We start from the raw sequence: 21,614 nt of genomic DNA, 5'->3' as shown, positions 1-21,614 counted from the left end.
AGGGAGCTTATGTCTACATAAGATGTAACAGGCCCCTTTTCTATGGTACTACGAGTGACCTGCGGCCATGTGAGGGCTGCTGCCTAAGTCGCCGCGAGCCTCATGTTTGCGCCTCATTATTTAATATGCGCCTTTTCACCCTTTTTCCTTTATTTGCCGTTATGGATGGGGATTTCTTTCTCCAGATGTTTTATCCTAATTCGTCATTTGCGCAATGTCACAATGTGTTTGTGCAATTAGTAAAGTCCTAAATCTAATTTTAATTCTGCGCAATTGCAGGATCCTGCAACTCTTATCTCATAAGAAAAGCAAAAGAACAAAAAAAAAAAAGTGTGATTTGATGCAAAAATTAACCCCGCGTGCGCCATCTTGAAGAATTTAGCGATAAAAGTGGCAACGTACACCACGTAAATACAGAAAAAAGTAACTTAAAAGAAAAAACCGCAGAGGATGATGAATGGGGGGCAGCGTCTGCATTAGGTGGTCTGTAATGCTAGGGGTGTATATAGGGGTGAGCGCCCCCTGCTGCTGCCTCAGGGTGCCAGGGCACAGGATGGCAGCACTAGACACACAGTCTGGCAGTGTCTGGCTCTTTGTCCTCCTCACCACACATCCCAGCTCCTGTTTTCCATTCCTTCTCCTCCCCCTTTGCTCAAATCCCCAGGGAGGAGGAGGAGGTCACATGACCGGGAGGCGGGGCCTGTCCTTGTCTGCAAAAAAAAAAAAAGCCATTTTGAGAGAGAAGGTAAAAAAAAAGAAGAGAGGAGAAGAAGAAGAAGGGAGGAAGGGGAGACAAAGGGAGGGGGAGACAGGCAGCAGAGCGCTCATAGGGGGAGGGGAGAGCCATTTGGAGAGAGAATCCTGGAGACAGGCGGACCACAGAGAGAGCAGCATCATCAGGTAAGGGCACCGGGGGCGGACCCTGCAGGATGGGCGCCTTGTGGGGGCACAGCTGGGGTTTGGGGGGCCCCATATGTCCTGGCATTAGATGGGGTCTTGTGCTGGTTTCCCTGCCCCCTCCCCAGGTCTGGCCTTATGATGTGGGGGATGGTGATGTGTGCCCCCCTATATAATCCTGGGCCCCCCCTCGTGTAGCCAGACAATTCTTCCCAGGAACTTGATGTACCGCTCACCTGTGCGGATGACGTCCGAGCGCGCCGTGCCGCCATGCCCTTCGCTGGGTGGCAAACTTTTGATGTATACATGGCGGGTACAATGATGAATTATTAGGATTTATCTCTGGTGGTCCGCGTCATGTCGTAAACCTATACATATATGGCCGCCTATAGATCGGTCCCCTCCGGCGCTGTTTTGGGGTCCCCAGCTATGGACAGCATTTCTTCCATCATCTCATAAGTAAAGGGGGAATCAGACTGTACTAAATAATGTCGGTGACTGTCACCGAGGACGGGCTGCTCCATAATGAGGTGACACTTACCCCCCAACAATTCAGTCACCCTTTGCCGTCATCATAAACTTTAGCCCCAAAAAATCTAAAAACCTAAATCCAAGGATCGACAAATTGTATCAGGTTGGTAAATCTTCCATCTGATGGGCTCTATCCATATCTGGGTGACAACCAGTGTGGCTTCCCTAGCACGCAGTGTCACCCAGCTTTCCCCGGATCAGATGTAATGAAGAACAGACTGACAGAAGAGGACGTCTCAAGGACTTCTGTTTTTGAGTGGAGAACATTCTTATCAAGCGATGACCTTTTAGCGTGTGAGCGCTGCTCGAGCTGTCTGTTCTAAAGTACCTGGAAAGTGGGAAACCCAGGACTACATCTGGATCATCCTACCTGCCTATGCTTATGCGAAAGCTGTGTGATAACCCGTAGCCGCAGTTCCCACAAGGATTGTCACTCATCCGGCCCGCACTACACAAAGGCCCTAAGTCATGATACGTCCCGGAGTTACACCGCTATGGATCTAGGCAGATTTGCTGATCAGGACGCTGGGAAAGCTGGGTGACAACGCCTAGAGGAGCTGTAGTATCAGAATGGGAGAAAGAGGCAATTAAACTCTGCATTCCCCTAATTGATCACTTGATTAACTGATTGAAAGGTGATTACTTAGGTTGTACCCGAATACTCAGCTGTATCCTAGTCCTCCAAACAGAAGATTTTTTACTCTGGGACGTTGAGCTGGAAATCCTGATAACTTGACATATGAGCGGACACCACAATATGTCTTCAGCACTCGTCTGCTTTAGAAAACTCATTTTCATCAACTGTGGGCCTCATTCATTATCACATATGCAACTTTTTTTTTCACATTGATTTTTTTGTGTACTTCACCTGATTTTTTTCATTTGTGCCTTTTTAGAACCCTATTCTATTTGTCTTTTTAATGTATGTCCCTGTGGCCAGGATTTGGGGTTTCCAAATGTTTTTGGCAGCTTAATCGTTTGCAAGTTTTCAAAAGGTCGCAAACTTTTGGCTCAAATGTCCCCCTCCTCCTCTCTGGAGTGAGTTGTTTTTTTTTATGCCAGAATTTTCTGAACAAACATTGTGACTAAAAAGCCTCAAATGATGAATGGGACAGTTTATTTCTTAGTTTTCTGCAAGGCCTCGTTCAGATGTCTGTTACTCGCATACACCTAAAAGTGGGACAAGTGTCACCATTGATTTGGATCCTAATTTCATCAGTGATTTCCACTTATGGATAAATAAATGACAAATCTCCAAGTGTACATTTCAGTGTAAGGCCAGGTTCACATAGAGTTAACTAGCCCTATCAACGCATAGCGTTGACGGGCTGCGTTAACGCTATAGTATAACGTGATATGCGTTATGTTATACCGCTAGCGGTGACTGAGCCTCAGACGCTGCAGGCCGTGTCCGAGGCTCCGTCAGTGCTTAACGCCACATTGCGAACGCGTGCTGCTTTACGGCATACGTCGCGATGCGCTATTTAATGGGAGGCTATGGCAGCATTAACGGACTACGTTACACCGCGTCATACTGTGGTGTAACGCAGTCCGTTAAACGGACTGTCATAGCGCAGTATGAACCCAACCTTAATCAAAGACAGCACATTGATGCCGTCTATGGGAGTCCATCATTTTAATGAATCCATAGATTTGTATGGGTAATTTTCATCTGTTATGCTGGTAAAAAAAAAAATGGACATGTGTTTGAGGTTTTTGCACAGACGCATGATCAACAAAAAACATGGACATGTGAACAGCCCCATAGCACATGTACCCATTATAGTCTATGGCCGGTGTCACACTTGCGAGTGCAATGTGAGAAACTCGCACTTCAATGCCGCCGACGGTTCGTACCGTAGCGTTCAGCTGCATAGAAATACATGCATCCGCACACTCTGGTGCCGAGTGCCAGCGGCAGTGCCGGGTATTGATGCGAGTTTCTCGCATTGCACTCGCAAGTCTGACCCTGGCCTGTCTGTGAAAATCATGAAACATGGATGTCTGAAGCCTTAAAGGGGCATTCTCATCATAGACATTTCTGGCGTACCCACAGGATTTCTCATCAGTGGTGGCTCTCACCTTCCACCTCTCCGGGAGTTTCCTTAGAGCTGAGTGATGATGCGCGGCCATTTCCCTATTTGCAACAGCTGCGTGATGAGGGTCAGGGACCGTCAATCTCAATGAAGGTGCTCATCTCAGTGCTGGGATGTCCTGTGGATATGCCATAAGTATCTGAGACGGGTATACCTCTTTATTAGGGGAGATAACTGTTCAAGATCCTTATCTATTGGCCAAGAGCACTGCTAATTCCTGCAGCCCCATAGACAGTGAAAGGAGTGTAGGTGAAGCATGCCCACCTACCTCCAAGGTTTCGGTGTTGATCTCAGGATCACCCAGACCCCCAGGTATATATATATATATATATATATATATATATATATATATATATATATATATATATTATGTGTGCGTGTGTAGCTGTCTGGTTGTTGCACCAGCTGATCTAGCACCAGAGGTTTCCTGTTTATGTGACCAGGTATTAAAGACTAGTGTAGAAGGCAGGTTCTGTTCTTGTGGGTCATCACCCATATAAGCAGGCATAAGAACATTTCCTAGAACTATTCATTTACATTTATGGCTGCAATGACTTATCCAAACAGTACGGTATTACTGTTCTCCCCATATGTGGAGTATTTGTTCATCCTGAGCTTCCTGCTTCAGGTATAATACCAGAATTCCACTGATGCAGGAGAAAAGGTTGTAAAGGATCAGGTATAAATGTGACTTGTGGTCAGCAGACAGCAGGGTGACCTCCTCCTTGGCACAGTATGTTGTCTGCATATAGGTATATCGTCACCGATGCATGGGTATGAGGAGGTGAGCGGCACACACGCTGGTTAAGACCCCACAACTATTATGATTACTCAGCTGAGCGTTCTGTTTCTGTAGGGTTCCCGGGAGGGAATCCCACATAATACCACTAACCCAATTGTGGCATCAACCACTAACTGCTGCACTGGTTATTATTTCCTCTGCTCTTTGCTTGGTAACAGGAGAAGGATTGTAGGAGAGTAGTCGCAGTGCAATACATTAGGCTGTGTTCACACAATGCGTTCTCAATGCTTTTTTTTTCCTCAGAGAATATGCTGCAAATTGTCTTGTGTTTTTAGAAAGTGTGGCAAAAAAAAGTTTTGCAAACACATTGTGTGAACAAGGTCTAAAGGGTTCTGGCAAGGATGGTATATCAGTTTTAAAGGGGCACAGAAGCCAAAGTTCTATAAGTGTTATAAGATATGACTCAGGACCAATCAATTGTGCTAGATCCGTCCTTCACAGGTATATGTCAGGTTTACTCCCTGGGGTATAACAATGTGACGTATACATGTACTGCATGCAACATGTGAATGAGGGCCTTTGTGTTCACCAAGCATGTACTTCTTTAAGAGGAAAACTATAGGTTTACTGGCCTGTTATAGAGATTGGATCTGTAGGGTATGTTCACACTGCTTTTTTCACTGTTTTTTGAGCCCCAGCAAAATGAATAAAATAAAATGATCCTTTTATTTTGTACAGGAAAAGACTTATTATCCAAATGTTCAGGTTTTTCAACATTTTGTAAAGGGAACCTGTCATGTCCTCAAATTCTATTTGCCTGCAGATATAGGGTTAATCTGCAAGTTAAAGGGGGTTTCCAGGACTATTTAGTTTTTGGTACTGTGGGCCTAACAACTAACAGGCAGATAGCTGCTAACTACCTATCTATTCTGTCTGCTCACTGCTGGCTCTGAGTGGTCACAAGCTGCTCCTGCTGGTAATTCTGCAGCTTCTGCTCATGTCCTGTCGACAGAGCAGTGACTTCTCTTGGGCTCTGCTCTATTGATGGGGGACCACTGCCAACTTCATGCTGATTGACATCCGCGTACCTGTTGCATAACTGTGGGGACCCGGTTGTCAATCAGCACGACATTGGCAGTCACAACCTGTCAACAGAGCAGCACGGAAGAGAAAGAGGTTCTCTGTTGATGTGAAGCAGCAGAATCGCCGGCATGAGAGGTCAATGATTGCTGTTGTGTTTCAGTGCCGGGTTGAACAGGCAGGAAGTTGCCTCTGTTAGCAACTACTTGCCAGTTCATTTTTAGGCTCATAGTAAAAAAAATACAATTACATTTTAATGCCATTATAATGTTGTCTTGTGGCTTTACTGAAAGCCCGGTACCGGGAGAAAATGAGCTTTATTACTCCCAGGAGTTTCCGTCTTTCAGTCATAGGAGTATGCATGGAGCGGCGTCAGTCATTGCGCACAGTACTGCTTACTATACTGTGAGTGGCAGCTCTCAGCACTCAATCCAGCACATTGATTGGCAGCTGGCTGTGCATCACATCTTCTCAGAGTCAGTTGTCAGTCCAAGTCCCGGGATGTGCTTAGAGCTGCCGCTCAACGTACTGTCAGTGGTGACTGAAGCCGCACGGAATGCCTGTATGACTAAAAACTGGCGGCTTTTAGGAGTCGACTGTCAATCAAATTCCCAGGGCGTGCTTACAGCTGCCGCTCTTCTGTGCTGTCAGCTGTGACCAAAGCTGAGTCGGAACGCATGTATAACTGAAAGCCGGCAGCTTCTGGGAAGAATAAAGTTAATTTCCTCTCAGTAGCCATACGGTGGCTGGGCAGCATTGTAACACTGATAGCCTGCAGATTAGCCTTATATCTCCAAGTTAGTAGGTTTTGGGGACATGTCAAACTCTTCAGGCTTTCAAAGATGCCAAGTAGTTAAAAGTCGTCAAATGTTCATTCTTTAGTAATTTTTTTTTCTAGAAATATGCTCAATACTTTACAATTGAAGTCAATAGGAAGGTTTAAACTCTTTGAGTGTCTTGTCAGCATTTTTGCTTCAAAAAAGTTAACATGTCTGGAAACCACCAGTAAAAAGGCATCCGAAAAATGAAAAACTAACATTTTTGAAAGCTGAAAAAGATGCAGTGTGAACACAGCCTTACTCTGTATTGTTGCTAGTCTCTGTCATGTCATAGAGTCTTGTAATTGGACTGTTAGGCCACGTGCACACTGTCATTATTCGGTGAGTTTTTTACCTCAGTATTTGTACGCCAAAACCAGGAGTGGAGCAATCAGGGGAAAAGTATAATAGAAACACGTCACCACTTCTGTATGTATCACTCACTCTGGTTTGGACTTACAGATAATGAGGTAAAATACCGACCAAATACTGAGGTAAAATACTGACCAAATACTGAGCATGTGAGCGGTGCCATAGGGAGATGCATAACTGAGACCGCCAGTGTGTAAAATGCCAGCCTGCCCGCAGGTAGTCAGCATCTGGGGTGTCAGTTTAATAATGGCTGATGCTCTTTGTCACATAATGATTCACCTCTGAGCAGCAGAAATCTGTATCCTGATCAGGCCAGAAATCGTACCTGGCTCCTGTCTATCCTCCCTCCCTTCACTTCTACATTCTCCAGGGGGCAGTGTTTCCAACCATTTCTAAAAGAAAAGGCCTAGTGATAACACAGGCGATGTCTGCGCTCACTTCTTTCCGATGACGGTGTTTATTTACATAGGGCTTACCGCTGTTAACCCTTAGGTTACTGCTTGCGGCTTAGATTTGCATATGCTTAATAAATTCTATATTCTTCTGTGTCTGCAGAGTCCCCCCTCCCCACACCCCTTCCCCCTGCTGCACAATGCATCGGACCATGCGGATCAAAATGACGGAGCTCAACCCGCACCTTATGTGTGCACTGTGTGGAGGGTACTTCATCGACGCTGCCACCATTGTGGAGTGCCTGCATTCCTGTGAGTAGTCAAACATCACTACCAGCACATAACGATTATGGCAGTTGCCTTACATTTGGCTGTCAGTTCGAAAATAGATGCAGTGTGATTTCTTTATAGCCAAAAAAGCCAGAAATGGTAATAAGGCTTTACTGCATCCTCCTTGGTGTGGGGTCTGTCAGCCCTGACTAGTGGTCTGTTCCCATGATGCCACCACGCTAATAATATCTCATTTTTTTTCTTGTCCTTCCACAGTTTGCAAGACATGCATCCTGCGCTACTTAGAAGCCCACAAATTCTGCCCCATGTGTGACTCTCAGGTGCACAAAGGACGCCCACTGCTGAGCATCAGGTTGGTATCCCTGATGTCACAGCTGGGGGCTGCCATGTTTCTTGCTGCTACCTGGGCATGACTGGTTGATGGCTTGAGTATTCTAGTCTGCTGTCCTGTTCTGGTCATCAAAAGTATCCGAGCCGTGACAGATCCTAATAAAGTCAGCTCCTACATAGCCATAGGGCTAGTGTCACTTGTGGGCCTTCATCTATTAGGGTGTGTGTCCAGAACAGCTGTGTGACTGACATGGCTACCATCACAGCTCATGTAGGGTCCATCATCCTTATCCAAGTTGTTTGTCTATCATTATGTATTTATTATTACTGTATTTCCGTGTATGAAATCTTAGGGTGTGACATTTGTATTGCAAATCGCTGTGTTGAAAACCGAAAACTATATTATACCCCCCTGTAAAATGATTACCGTAATTATCCTCGGAGTACTTAAAAATGTTGATTCTATGAAATAACTTTCTGTACAATATGGTACACGCTGTGTCAGTTTGGATTGTGCATGTCTTTACATTATGTTCTTGTTTAGGTCGGATAAAACACTACAAGACATTGTATATAAGCTGGTGCCAGGACTCTTCAGAGGTGAGAGCACATTATGTGTGGGCTGGGGCTGACTGTATAGGTTTTCTTCCCTCTGGCATCTGTAACATCCATTATCACTCAATGGGAAATGGACAACAGCGCCACAGTCTGGATATAATCATTAGTCTTTCTTTTCACATGGTAAAGGGACACTAGCAATAATCCATATCTGAAACCTTGGCCAGGCTCAGACTGTTGTCATGCAGTCACTAATAGACATTGTATGAAGACCCAGAGCCTAGCCGGCCCGTCTACTGGCCACACATTAGAGAATGGAGATGGATCATTTTGACCATTATAAGGCACCTATTAGCTACGTTTTGTGACACCAATGGGCTTATTAGATGCCAATATGGCTGGAAAAGTTTATCTTCAGTCTTTGCTAAATAGTTAGTGAAATGTTGTTTGTACCAGAGCTGTGTGTAAAGCTGAGATCATAGTGGAGACCAATTCTCTAGGTATTCTAATTCATAGCTTTGCTGTTCAGAACGACCTTCGGAGGCCAACCAGAGCAAGAAGTTAAAACCCCATCGCCTGATTCACTCTGCATGTCCCAGCCTCTGCTTTTACTTAAAGGTACTCTGTCAGCATAGAATGACTGATCAAACCAAGTACAGGCACTTGGGGCATCATGGTGGGGCCAATCATTTATACACCATCTCACCTGCTTGGTTTCAATCTATCGCCGCTCTTCTCTGGCTCTATAAAGACAGAGTTGTCAATCACAAAAAGAGAATGGTGCAGATCAGGAAAAGCAAGCAGGTGGGAAGGTGTATTTAAATGTTTAGCGCCGCCGTGATCCACCAAGCGCCTGTGCTTGGTTTGATCAGTCATTCGGTGCTGACTGTTCCTTTACATGCCGCATGCACATCAGAGCACGGTCAGCTGAATGTGCCGATAGCCGATATCAGATGGACCAGACATCCATTTAATGTGTATGGGGTCTTCCAGCTGTTCTCCGACAGGTAATGTCAGGGAAGAGAAGTCGCGGGCAGGAGTGTCCAGTGGCGACTTACTCTCATCTCCCCATACAGAACACATTCACGCTTAGCTTGGCAGCGGTTGGGAGAGAAAGTTGTCTACTGACTGAGCGTTCATTTCTATATATGAGGCAGTACAGGGATCCTGTGAATGAACCATATTTGGGTCAATAGCTGCTGTGGAGGTAGATATGGCCTCCTTTTCTCTAGGGTCGCAGTGTGGCTGCACAGGTTGCACTAATTATGCCCCTGGTTCAGTTTCATGTAAGGCCTTTTTCACGTTTCAGTTTTTTTACGTCAGCTGAAATCCGTGAAAGAGTTAAAAAATGGATCCGTTTCCGTGATAACAAACGGCTACAACGGATCAGTTTGACGGGAGAGGGAGGGATAAAGGGAGGGAGAGAGAGAGAGAGGGGGAGATTGAGGGTTAAAATGCTTGTCCGAGCAAATCTGCAGGGCATGCGCACTTGCAAATAGGGGTCTGCCGCTACAATTCTAACGGATCCGTCCAAAAACGGATGCAATGGACAACCGTCAGTCAATATCCGCCGCAAATGCAAGTCTATGGGGGAAAAACACGGATCCGCTAATAAAGGGGCGGATCCGTTTTTTTCTAAAACTGGCAGATTTTGACTGACAAAAAACGGAAGTGTGAAAAAGGCCTAAGAGTTTCACTCCTTTACTTCTGAGCTACTATCAGGAATTCCTGATATTACCCTTACATTACCACACTAATTGTGCAATAGCCCCCAAAGATCATTTCTGACTACAGCATCTGGAAACCATGAATATGATCTGCATTGATCCAGCCCTGTTCTTTTTCTTACTGATTTCAACTTTGTAATAGTGAGTTCATCAATATAGATGAAGAGCCACGACAGAATCACATGTGGGTATGAATAGGGCCATCCACCCGCACCAAGACAGAGAGCTGGGTCCCCTGATCAGGGAGTGATGGCACAGAGTTGCAGACTGCCCCTGTGAACCCACTAGCAGTTTGCCTGGCACATTAGAAGACCGAAAAGTTACATACTCTCCATATAGCCCGAGAGAGGGTCGTGGTAACGATAAGGGGAGGAGAAAAGCGTTAATTATATATCTGGTCATAATCACGGGTAGCTCTTTCTTAATGCCACCAATAATAAGCACAGATGGCTGCAGGACTCGCGTGTTATCTCAGTAGCTGGGGAAACAGGAATTGAAGCAGAAAATACAGGCTTCTTATCAAATTTTTTTTCCTGACGTCAGCTCAGTTTACATATATTTTGGAAATAGCCTACAGATTTCTGACAATCTTAAAGGACACTGTTTTTACTTCAATGCACTTGTTCGCTCGAAAGTATATTTTAAACAATTTGGAGAATTTTACTTCTACAGCCTCTCTGTATCACAGTACATACAGGACTGCATAATGAGTTAACAACGAATTTGCTATCAACTCGTCATTACATTTTTTTTTTTTTAGTTTCGGAAAACCAGTGTCCTCCAGCTATAGTTTGTTGACCAAAAAACAAACTTATCATTACTCACCCTCTCCAGGTCCAGAGCTGAGTCTCCACCGCATCTCCTGGGGGGCTGCTACTGTCTGCAGTGCTGATGTCACATCTCTATTGCAAAAGCCAATGAGTGAGCTCAGCTGCTCGAGTGTCTTGTGTCATCAACTTGGGCTGAGGCGCTGAGCTTTGTTACTTACTGCAATGCTGTTGATGTAATGTCAGCGCTGCAGACAATAGCTACCACTCGGAGCAGCGGTGGAGGCTCATCACCGGACCTGGAGAGGGTGAGTAAAAACAAAGCCAGAGGAGAGGTATTTTCCCGAAAATCCACTACTAGGACAACCCTTTCTTGATCAAAATGTTTGACCCTCATAAAATAATAAAGCCTATACTCGCCTCCTGTGCCGACGTCGTTTCCGCAGTGCCGACACTCTTTTTTTTCCCGGGGTCTCTCGTGCGGTGTTGTGCACTGGTGTCTGTCTCCCTCTTCTGACAAATCAAACATGAAGAGGAAGTCCAGGCTGCAGCTGATCTCCGACTTCCTTTTCCTGCTCAATTTGACAGTAGACGGGGCTGGTGACGCCAGCGCTGATTGGGCACCGGCGTGACGTGTCACAACAACAGCACGGGAGCCTCGGGAGACTGAGTTGCCTACACCACGGGAACAGCGCCGGCACTGGAGAGGATTATAGGCTTTATTATTTTATGGGGGACAAGCAAGGGGTAGGAGAAGAAGTTGTCCAAGTAGTGGACAACTTCTTTTATGACTAATTGAATACTTTGATGTGCTTAGAAGATGGTTCAGCAGAAGAGATGATCTCACTGAAGTATTAGACTATTAACTCTTTCCATGGTCTGTACTGTGATAAATAGAGGCTGTGGAACAGTCGCACATTTTTAATACAGCCTTGTTGCAAAAATGCTTCTTATCTAAAAAAAAAAATAAAAAAAAAAATACTTATTAATTTTAAAAAAATGTCTCCAAAGGTGTCCATTTACTTTAACCCCTTCACTACCAAGGGTGTTTTGCACGTTAACTCCCGGGCCAATTTTTACAATTCTGACCACTGTCCCTTTATGAGGTAATAACTCTGAAACGCTTCCATGGATCCCGGTGATTCTGACATTGTTTTCTCGTGACATATTGTACTTCATGTTAGTCGTAAAATTTAATTCAAATAACTTGTGTTTATTTGTGAGAAAAACGGAAATTTGGCGAAAATTTTTAAAATTTCGCAATTTTCCAACTTTGAATTTTTATGCCCTTAAATCACAGATACGGCACACAAAAAACTTAATAAATAACATTTCCCACATGTTTACTTTACATCAGCACAATTTTGGAAACAAAATTTTTTTTGTTAGGAAGTTATAAGGGTTAAAAGTTGAGCAGCGATTTCTCATTTTTGCAACACCATTTTATTTTTACGGACCACATCACATTTGAAGCCACTTTGAGGGGTCTATATGATAGAAAATACCCAAATTGACACCATTCTAAAATCTGCACCCCATAAGGTGCTCAAAACCACATTCAAGAAGTTTATTAACCCTTCAGGTGCGTCACAGGAATTTTTTTTGAATACTTAAAAAAAAAATGACCATTTAACTTTTTTTCACAAAAAAAATACTTCAGGTTCAATTTTTTTATTTTACCAAGGGTAACAGGAGAAATTGGACTGCAAAAGTTATTGTGCAGTTTTTCCTGAGTACGCTGTTACCTGATATGTGGGGGGGAACCACTGTTTCGGCGCATGGCAGAGCTCAGAGGGGAAGGAGCGTCGTTTGACTTTTTAAATGCAAAATTATCTGGAATTCAGCCCCTAATGTACCTAAACAGTGGAAAGCCCCTACAAGTGACCCCATTTTGGAAACTAGACCCCCCCAAGGAACTTATCTAGATGTGTGGTGAGAACTTTGAACCCACAAGGGCTTCACAGAAGTTTATAACGTACAGCCGTACAATTAAAAAATCATATTTTTTCCACAAAAATGATCTTTTCACCCTCAATTCTTATTTTTCCAAGGGCAACAGGACCCTAAAAGTTATTGTGCAATTTGTCCTGAGTACGCTGATACCCCATATGTGGGGGTAAACCACTATTTGGGCGCATGGCAGAGCTCAGAAGGGAAGCAGCGCCAATTGACATTTTTGGCTGGAATTGAGATCGGACACCATGTCGCGTTTGGAAAGCCCCTGATGTACCAAAACAGTGGAAACCCCCCCACAAATGACACCATTTTGGAAACTAGACCCCCCAAGGAACATATCTAGATGTGTGGTGAGCACTTTGAACCCCCCAGTGCTTCACAGAAGTTTATAACGCCCGGGCGTGAAAATAAAAAAATCGTATTTTTTCCACAAACATGATCATTTAGCCACCAATTTTTTTATTTTCCCAAGGGTACCAGGAGAAATTGGACCCCAAAAGTTGTTGTCCAATTTGTCCTGAGTACGCTGATACCCCATATGTGGGAGAAAACTACTGTATGGGCACACGTCAGGGCTTGGAAGGGAAGTAGTAACGTTTTGGAATGCAGACTTTGATGGAATGGTCTGCGGGTGTCATGTGCATTTGGAGAGCCCCTGATGTACCTAAACTATTGAAACTCCCCACAAGTGACCCCATTTTGGAAACTAGACCCCCCACGGAACTTATCTAGATGTGTGGTGAGCACTTTGAACCCCCAAGTGCTTCACAGAAGTTTATAACGCCCGGGCGTGAAAATAAAAATCATATTTTTTTCCACAAAAATGATTTTTGCCCCCAATTTTTTATTTTCCTAAGGGTAACAGGAGAAATTGGACCCCAAAAGTTGTTTTACAATTTGTCCTGAGTAGGCTGATACCCTATATGTGGGGGTAAACCACTGTTTGGGCGCATGGCAGAGCTTGGAAGGGAAGGAGCACCATTTGACTTTTTCAACGCAGAATTGGCTGGAATTGAGAACAGACGCCATGTTGCATTTGGAGAGCCCCTGATGTGCCCAAACAGTGAAAACCCCCCAATTATAACTCCAACCCTAACCCCAACACACCCCTAACCCTAATCTCAGCCCTAACCCTAGCACTAACCCTAATGGGGAAAATGGAAATAAATACATTTTTTTTAATTTTATTATTTTTCCCTAACTAAGGGGGTGATAACGGGGGGTTTGATTTACTATTTATGGCGGTTTTTATGTTTGGCAGCTGTCGCACGCTAAAAGACGCTTTTTATTGTAAAAATAGTTTTTGCATCACCACATATTGAGAGCTATAATTTTTCCGTATTTTGACCCACTGAGTCATGCGAGGTCTTATTTTATGCGGGACGAGTTGACGTTTTTATTGGTATCATTTTCGGGCACGTGACATTTTTTGATCGCTTTTTATTCCGATTTTTGGGACGCAGAATGAACAAAAACCAGCGTTTCATGAATTTCTTTTGGGTGGTGCGTTTACACCGTTCCGCATGCGGTAAAATTGATAAAGCGCTTTTATTCTTCGGGTCAGTACGGTTACAGCGATACCTCATTTATGTTGTTTTTTTATGTTTTGGCGCTTTCATGCAATGAAAACAATTTTATATAAAAAATAATTATTTTTGCATCGCTTTATTCTGCGAGCTATAACTTTTTTATTTTTTTGCTGTATGGTGGCTCGTTTTTTGCGGGTCAAGATGACGTTTTCAGCGGTACCATGGATATTTATATGCGTCTTTTTGATCGCGCGTTATTGCACTTTTTGTTCAGCGGTATGATAAATCATTATTTTTTTGCTTCGTTTTTTATTTTTAGTTTTTAAGGGGTTCGCTAAAGGGGTTAAGTAATGGGACAGTTTTATAGGGCAGGTCGTTACGGGCGCGGTGATACCAAATATGTGTACTTTTATTGTTTTGTTTTTTTTTATTTCCAAAAAATGAATTTATTTGGGAATTTATTTATTTTTTTTTATTATTTTTACACTTTTTTTTTTGTTTTAACTTTATTACATTGTCCCAGGTGGGACATCACTGTCCTGTGACAGATCGCTGATCTGTCACATCATAGATCACTGTGACAGATCAGCGATCTGTCACAGGCACTGCACAGGCTTTCCTCATGCCTGCGCTCTGCAGGCACTGAGGAAGCCAGCTCCCTGCAGGCCCCCGAATCCAAGATGGCGACGGGGACCTTCGGGGGCCTGCAGGGAGCTGGCTTCCTCAGTGCCTGCAGAGCACAGGCATGAGGAAAGCCTGTGCAGTGCCTGTGTGCTGCACATTGCGCTGCTGTGGGGGGCTCAGGGAAGCAAGGAGGGAGCCCCCTCCCTGCCGATGCTTCCCTTTAACCCCCGGTACACCGCGATTGTGTTTGATCGTGGTGTGCAAGGGGTTAATGTGTCGGGGGCGGTCCGTGACCACCCCTGACACATTGTGCCGGGTGTCAGCTGTGATAATCAGCTGACACCCGGCCGCGATCAGCGGCGCTCACCTTGTGGGCGCCGCTGATCGCTATGACGTAATATTCCGTCCATGGGAATTAGGTCCAGGGTCACATGGACGGAATATTACGTCCATTGTAGGTAAGGGGTTAATGAGTGAACATAACATTTTCAGCCTGTGCAGGATCCAATCAAAGAGAAGTAGGAAACTCTTTTCCTTCTGGAGAACAAGATCCTCTGGGATCTGCTCCAAATTTTGAGAAGATTAAATCTGAAATAAAAGCACAGCTTATAAGAGCAGACTTACACTGATAGTAGTGATGTGCTGCTCCGTTAAATCTGAAGGTCATTTATTGTCTCCTCCACAGGTGAGATGAAGCGAAGAAGGGAGTTCTACTCCACGTACGCTCGTAAAGAAGGTGCGTGCTCTCATGACGTTGTCATTTACTACAGCTGGAACGTTGTGTGTTCTCACAGTATATTTGCATGCAACATATCATGATAATGCTCTGCTACATAGTGTCACGTGTTAGTAATGTCACCACTCATTTCGTATTTACAGCACATTTTTATGCTGCAAGAACAAGAGTGTCGGCAGGGAAACCGCTGCTTACCCCTTCACTCCTGGACCATTTTCTGTTTGTTTCTTTTTTTGTTTGTTTCTTTTTTCCTCCTCTTTTGCCAAGAGACATAACTTTTTTTTTATATTTCAGTCAATATAGCCATGTGAGGGTTTGTTTTTTGGCGGGATGAGTTGTTGTTTTGATTGGCACCATTGATATTACTAGATGGTGTACCGGAATATGGTAGAACAAAAAATTCCCAGTGCAGTGAAACTGCAAAAAAATTTCAGTTTCACAAATTTTTTTTTATTTACCATGTTCACTATGGTCAGTATGATTCCCCAGGTCAGTATGAGTTTGCAGATAAAAAAATAAACTATATATGTTGGTTAAGTGGTGAAAAAAAATCTGAAATTTGTATGAAAAAAGTTTTTGTGGTTGTCGCCATTTTCCGAGACCCATAACGTCTCCATTTTTTGGGATCTGGGATTGGGTAATGGGTTATTTTTTGCTCCCTGAGCTGAGATATTGATATCATTTTGCGGTATATGCGATGTTTTTGTCGCCTCTTGTTGCATTTTATTACAAGGTTGCAGCGGGCAAGAAAGACATTCTGGTTTTTACTTTCTTTCTCGTTACGCCGTTTTCGGATATGATTAATTTCTTTTATATCTTGATCAGATATTTGTGAACATAGCCATAGCAAATGTGTATTTTTTTTTTTTTTTAAATTCTTAAATTATTTTTTCATATTTTTAAAATCTTTTTTTTTTTTACTTAGAGGGAACCTGTCACCACAAAAAAATGCTATTAACCGGCAGCTATGCCCTGTAAGGCTTTGTTCACATGTTTTTTTTTGCTGTATTTTTTCCCGCAGGTAAAACCTGCTCCCTTGGCAATAAGGTCTGCTTACCAAAAGCAGGTTTTGCTGTTTTTGCTGCGTTTTTTTCTTGTCTCTTGTGCATGCTGATAAAGTTTAGTGTCCCCCCCAAAAAAAAATCATGATGCAACTTCCTTAAGGTTTTTGCTCCAAAAATTCAGCAAAGGCTGATACTTGTGTTTTTTGCTGCACTTTTGCACTTACTCATTGCTTTCTATGGGTGAAAAAACGCTGCAAGAAGTGACATTCTGCAATTTTAAAAAACAAAGCAGTTTTCCAAATCAGTCAGGAAAAAATAACAATATGTGTGCATGAGATTTCTGAAATCTCATAGGTTTTGCTGGTACTGTGAAATGCAACTTAAAATTTGCATAAAAGCAGCACAAAAAAAAACGTAACATGTGAACATAGCCTAACCGTGTCTCCGACCCTGAATGCCAGCTGTCCCCAATGCTGAGCCAGTGTCAGTCAGGGACGGGGGGGCAGTTACAGCAGCTGCTCTATATACTCAGAGCAGTGACTGCATCGGCGCTGCCGGGGTGGAATGTTTGTTTTCTCCCCGCAGCGTTTGGGCAAGTGCGAGCGTCAGGCAGATTAGTAACCCTGTTAATCTGTAGATTAACTACCTACCTGCAGGTTAATAGCGTGTTTTGTGGTGACAGATCCCTTTAATAGTCTCCTTAGTAGACTTGAAGCTGCGATCGTCCAATTGCCTGTGCTATACATAGCAAGTCTTTAGCACTGCTATGCATAGCAGAAATCACAATCTCCTATGAATGCCGTTCACAGGAGTATCGTAATGATGTGCCACGGCAGCTGATTAGATTATCTGTCATCCGCAGGGAAAAATGCTGGCTGTGACGCTGACTCGGACGTGTTAATGTACGTTGTATGTTGTCAAGGGTTAGAATATGCTCTTATTTTTTTTTTTACTCCTTTTCTGCGGACGTTTTTACTTGCAATTTTTCCTATTCATTTGAATAGGTGAAAACCACTGCAGAGGCTCTAAAAGAATTGCAATGCTACAGATTTGAAATTACACAAAAAGTGACTGCACGCAGCTGAAGCGCATAAGCATTTCTTTACATGCGGATTTTCCTCATGTAATGCAATGGGGGGGGGGGGAAGCCGCACCTAAAACTCAGCATTCCCGCAAGAGAAATTCACATGTTGCGAACATTCTCAAAATGTAGGATGCAGAAATAAATATATGTGACCGAGTGCAAGCAAAACAGAAAAAATGGATGCAGTAACACACCACAACCATCGAGATGTAGAACCTGTTCACAAGAGTTATAGCCATATTTAGTGAATAAATATAAATCTTTATTTAGCAAATGCAGGAAAATATAAGTACCTGTAGTCATCTCCTCCTGCTGGTCTGACGCCACACTCCCTGACGAAGGCTACATGCGAAACATGTTGGGATCTGGTGCCAGTCCAGCAGGAGGAGAGAACTACAAGTGTTTATATTTCTTATATTATATCCACTGCATCCGTTTACACTGTAGGCCTTATATATTTAGCCATGTAGATTTTTGGTACATCAGGTTTCTCAATTGATGTATGGATAATTATCCTCTTATATACTGCTCTGATATACTCATTTACCTGATGTGCTGTTTACAATATTAACACATTCATCTCCTGCTGTTTTTTCACCTTAGTGCTAGCTCACTGTGCCTGTGTAAAAAAAAAAAAAAAAAATCTTTTACATTTTCTTGCATTTCATAAATAAAAATTTATATTTATTCACTAGTTATGGCTATATCTCTTGTGATAGGTTTCACTTTTTTTTGCTGGTTTAGTGTGGTCCATATTATTGTATTGCATCCTTCTTTTGTACCACTTTTCGTTTTGGCTTTAATAGGTTAACCATCGAAATGTGTTGGGATTCTGTGACCATCTAATGGAATAACACCACGGCCATTATTGATCAGTCTGTTGGTTGTGCATGTTTTACAGCTAACAGTGGCTCGAGCTCCGAGCAGGGGGAGAAAGTCACCGAGACTGGAGAACTGGTGGTACACGAGGAGGAGAGCATCAGTCTATCAATCCAGTTCTCCGAGGATGCAAGGTATATAGAATACACTGTGCGTGGAGTAGTTGCTGTCATCAGTCCTTATGTTCTAATATTCCGTTGTCCCATCTCTAATTCTACCAGGGATGATACACAAGACTTGGCAGACAGTGAAGATCTGGAGAAGGTAAGCAGCAAGGCATGGATATATGTGTCGTCACCCAGCTGACCCTTGTATGACAGCTGTGCTATGTGAATTATTTTGCGGACTTGCTTTTATGGCTGACTTTCCACCCTCTCCTGATAGAGGAACAGTCTTCGTTTCCTGCGCTGTCCTGCAGCCATGACTATAACTCACCTCGCTAAATTCTTGCGAAACAAGATGGACGTCCCAAGCAAGTATAAGGTAAAGGCAAAAATAGAAACCTAATGGCTGCTTTGAGGAGAGTAAATCTGATTATTAGGATATCTCATCAATGAGGAATCAACTATTGGGACTCTTAAGCATGTTGATGCTGCTGGTGACTCAGGAATGATAGGGGTATGTGCAGTCGGACCCCCACCATTATATCCTAATGCTGCACCATCACTTTCTAAGGTGGGAAAACAAATTTACCTTTGTAGAAACACTTAACTACAGACTATTAATAAATGGAAAAGGCCCTATCCACCTTTGGAGGTCCGAGTGCACAGAGCTGTACTTATATTATACTGTATGTCTGGTGATTGGATGTAAAGCTTTATATTAAATAGTTCGGTAATACAGAATGCAGTACAATTATCTAAACTATGACTTCTGGGATATTACATGATATGGCTATGTTCCTGATTCCTTGCGTGAAGTCTCACCCTATACTTTCGGTTGCAGGTTGAGATTCTGTATGAGGAGGAGCTGCTGAAGGACTACTATACACTAATGGATATTGCTTACATATACCCCTGGGGGCGGGTAAGTGCTATGCTATAACATGGCATATGATGTGCCTGTTACTGTTTGTGCACACTGACAATCCTGGGGACTAGTCCCCTTCAAATCTCAACATGCCCTCGTGACTGCTGCATGCTTTTTACCTTCTCCCTATTGCAAGAAACATGAATACTCAGCCAATCCAAGCATGGATGACAGTCAGCTAAATATCCCAACTTTATACTGCGCTGAGTCCACCTCTGGACCTCTTTACTGCTATGGTGCCCTCAAGGAAGAAATATTGTGATGTTAAACCGGTATCTGCCATGGTGTGAGGCTGTCCATACATATCAGCTGTTGGTCAAATCCTCAGTAAGGCTAATAGAGATGAGCGAACCCAAACTTAAAAGTTTGGTGTTCGTACTGGACAGTTAGTGTTCGGTGCTAAACCCCAAAAACGGACTTCTCCCTAAAGGTTGTTGCAATGGTTGGAGTTCCGAGAGAGAGATTTCCTGCTCAAAAGTTTGGGTCCCTACTGTTTTCAATGGAGTTAGGGTTCTGTTACTCGAACCGAACTTTGGAATAAAATTCAGGTCGGGTACCAGAACCCGAACTTCCATGAGCGGACCGCTCATCCATGACTGACAGCTAACTTTCTCACCATTCACACCTACCCAAATACACATGCTGAGTGTGAACGTGTTCTCCGGGGGTTAGTATGCAGCTATCATAGTATGTTTTGGCAGCAACCTATCTCTCCTGAGAATAAAAAGATCAGGCAATAGTAATCCAGTCCTTATCTTCTGCCATTAGAGGAAGTCAGGAGGGCCCCTCCATATACATTAGCGGGTTGACAGGTTCAGATGAAAAACAGACGGATTTCCACTTATGGCATTATGTGGGTTAACGGCAAACTTTGGCATTGAGACAGGGAACAAAAATAATCCAAGGTACCAAGTATTCAGTGCCAAGAATCTGATCCCTGTACATATCTCCTCTTTTGTCAGACTGGTCCTCTACCTCTCAAGTATCGAGTACAACCAACCTGCAAGAGATTACGATTCAGTCGTCCAAGGAGCCTGCAAGAAGCCAACCGTGGAACAACGTCAGAGGGGGAATCGACCAGTGACAAGGCCAGCAGCCCAGCGCCAATACCTTCTACCTCCTCTTCTCTTCCTAGCCCTGCCACGCCATGCCAAGGCTCTCCAAATCCCAGCACTGAACTTGCTCCCCCATCCACCATCCATAATGGGCACTCTGCCAGTCGAGGGCGTAAAGTTACACTCAATGGGGTGCCTGGACCCCCGCTCACTTGAGAATTTTAATTCCAGAGTCTTTTATACATATGTATATATTATAAAAAAAATAACTTTTTTTTTATTTTCTATGGACAAGAGTAATTTAATCCCTCCTTATACCTAAAATCTTTTGTAATGTTTTCTTATAATTTATAAGCGATTGGGACGAGTCTATTTCATTCTCTTATGAATTTAGCACCGCCCAGTCCACAGCAGTTGAGTTCTTAATTCCAGTTTTGTTACACGTTTGTACTCTGAATGAAGGTAACAGGCCTCGACGGGTGTATAAGATATTTACTTTGCGTGAACTTTGAAAGACCTGAGCAGTAATGTGACCGGAGGACTTGTTTAATGCTAGCATTTATGTACAACATCCACTCCGGGGGGTGCAACATTCCTTATTGCGCCATCGAATGTATGTTTTTCAAGGTGCCCTCAGTAGCACCACAATAACATGGCACAACGGGGTCCGCCAACCCCAGATTTCATATGATGCCCACCAAGCATTTTGTGTCCCTGTGGTGGGTGGGATTTTTGGGGTTGTGGAGTGTCTCTACCTGTCAATATAAATAAATATATAAAAATTGTTTTTGTGTATTTGATTATGGTTCATTGTGTGAAAAGAAAAATCTAACGTGTGAGCACTTCTTAGAAGATGTTATACAGTACTGTTATGATTTGTGAATTTAATATAAATCTTCCATCTTTTATCGTTCCAAAATTCTGTGCAGATATCTTTCTCTATCGCTTAATTGGGTGGGGGACACAGGAAACAATGGAGGTGTATGCTGCTGCCACTAGGAGGCTGACACCCGACCGATACTAGATTACCATAATCAGTTTATCTCAGTGTCAGTAGGAGGTGGACACGGATCTTTCAGTAGATCCATATCTACTTCAGTTTTTGTAGTTTTCTAGT

General features: G+C 43.4%; 1 protein-coding gene across 2 annotated transcripts; it reads left to right on the top strand.

The window, feature by feature from the left end:
* Positions 1–751: 751 nt before the first annotated feature.
* Positions 752–21,282, top strand: PCGF2 (polycomb group ring finger 2). 2 transcript variants are annotated; one of them, XM_073572512.1, is made up of 10 exons: positions 752–900; positions 7,092–7,240; positions 7,475–7,571; positions 8,094–8,149; positions 15,396–15,446; positions 18,436–18,547; positions 18,635–18,677; positions 18,798–18,896; positions 19,359–19,439; positions 20,405–21,282. In XM_073572512.1, exons 2-10 carry the CDS (start codon positions 7,129–7,131, stop codon positions 20,711–20,713), a joined length of 960 nt encoding a protein of 319 aa, XP_073428613.1. In that variant the 5' UTR covers positions 752–900; positions 7,092–7,128; the 3' UTR covers positions 20,714–21,282. The 2 variants fall into 2 exon arrangements, with proteins under 2 accessions (XP_073428613.1, XP_073428612.1); XM_073572511.1 differs by lacking the exon at positions 752–900 and adding an exon at positions 2,429–2,466.
* The last annotated feature ends 332 nt before the right edge of the window (positions 21,283–21,614 follow it).

Source organism: Dendrobates tinctorius, unplaced genomic scaffold (genome assembly GCF_039654945.1).
Source record: "Dendrobates tinctorius isolate UK_male_01 unplaced genomic scaffold, ASM3965494v1 ptg000032l, whole genome shotgun sequence".
Lineage (NCBI taxonomy): Eukaryota > Metazoa > Chordata > Amphibia > Anura > Dendrobatidae > Dendrobates > Dendrobates tinctorius.
This window is presented reverse-complemented; position numbering and strand designations above follow the sequence as displayed.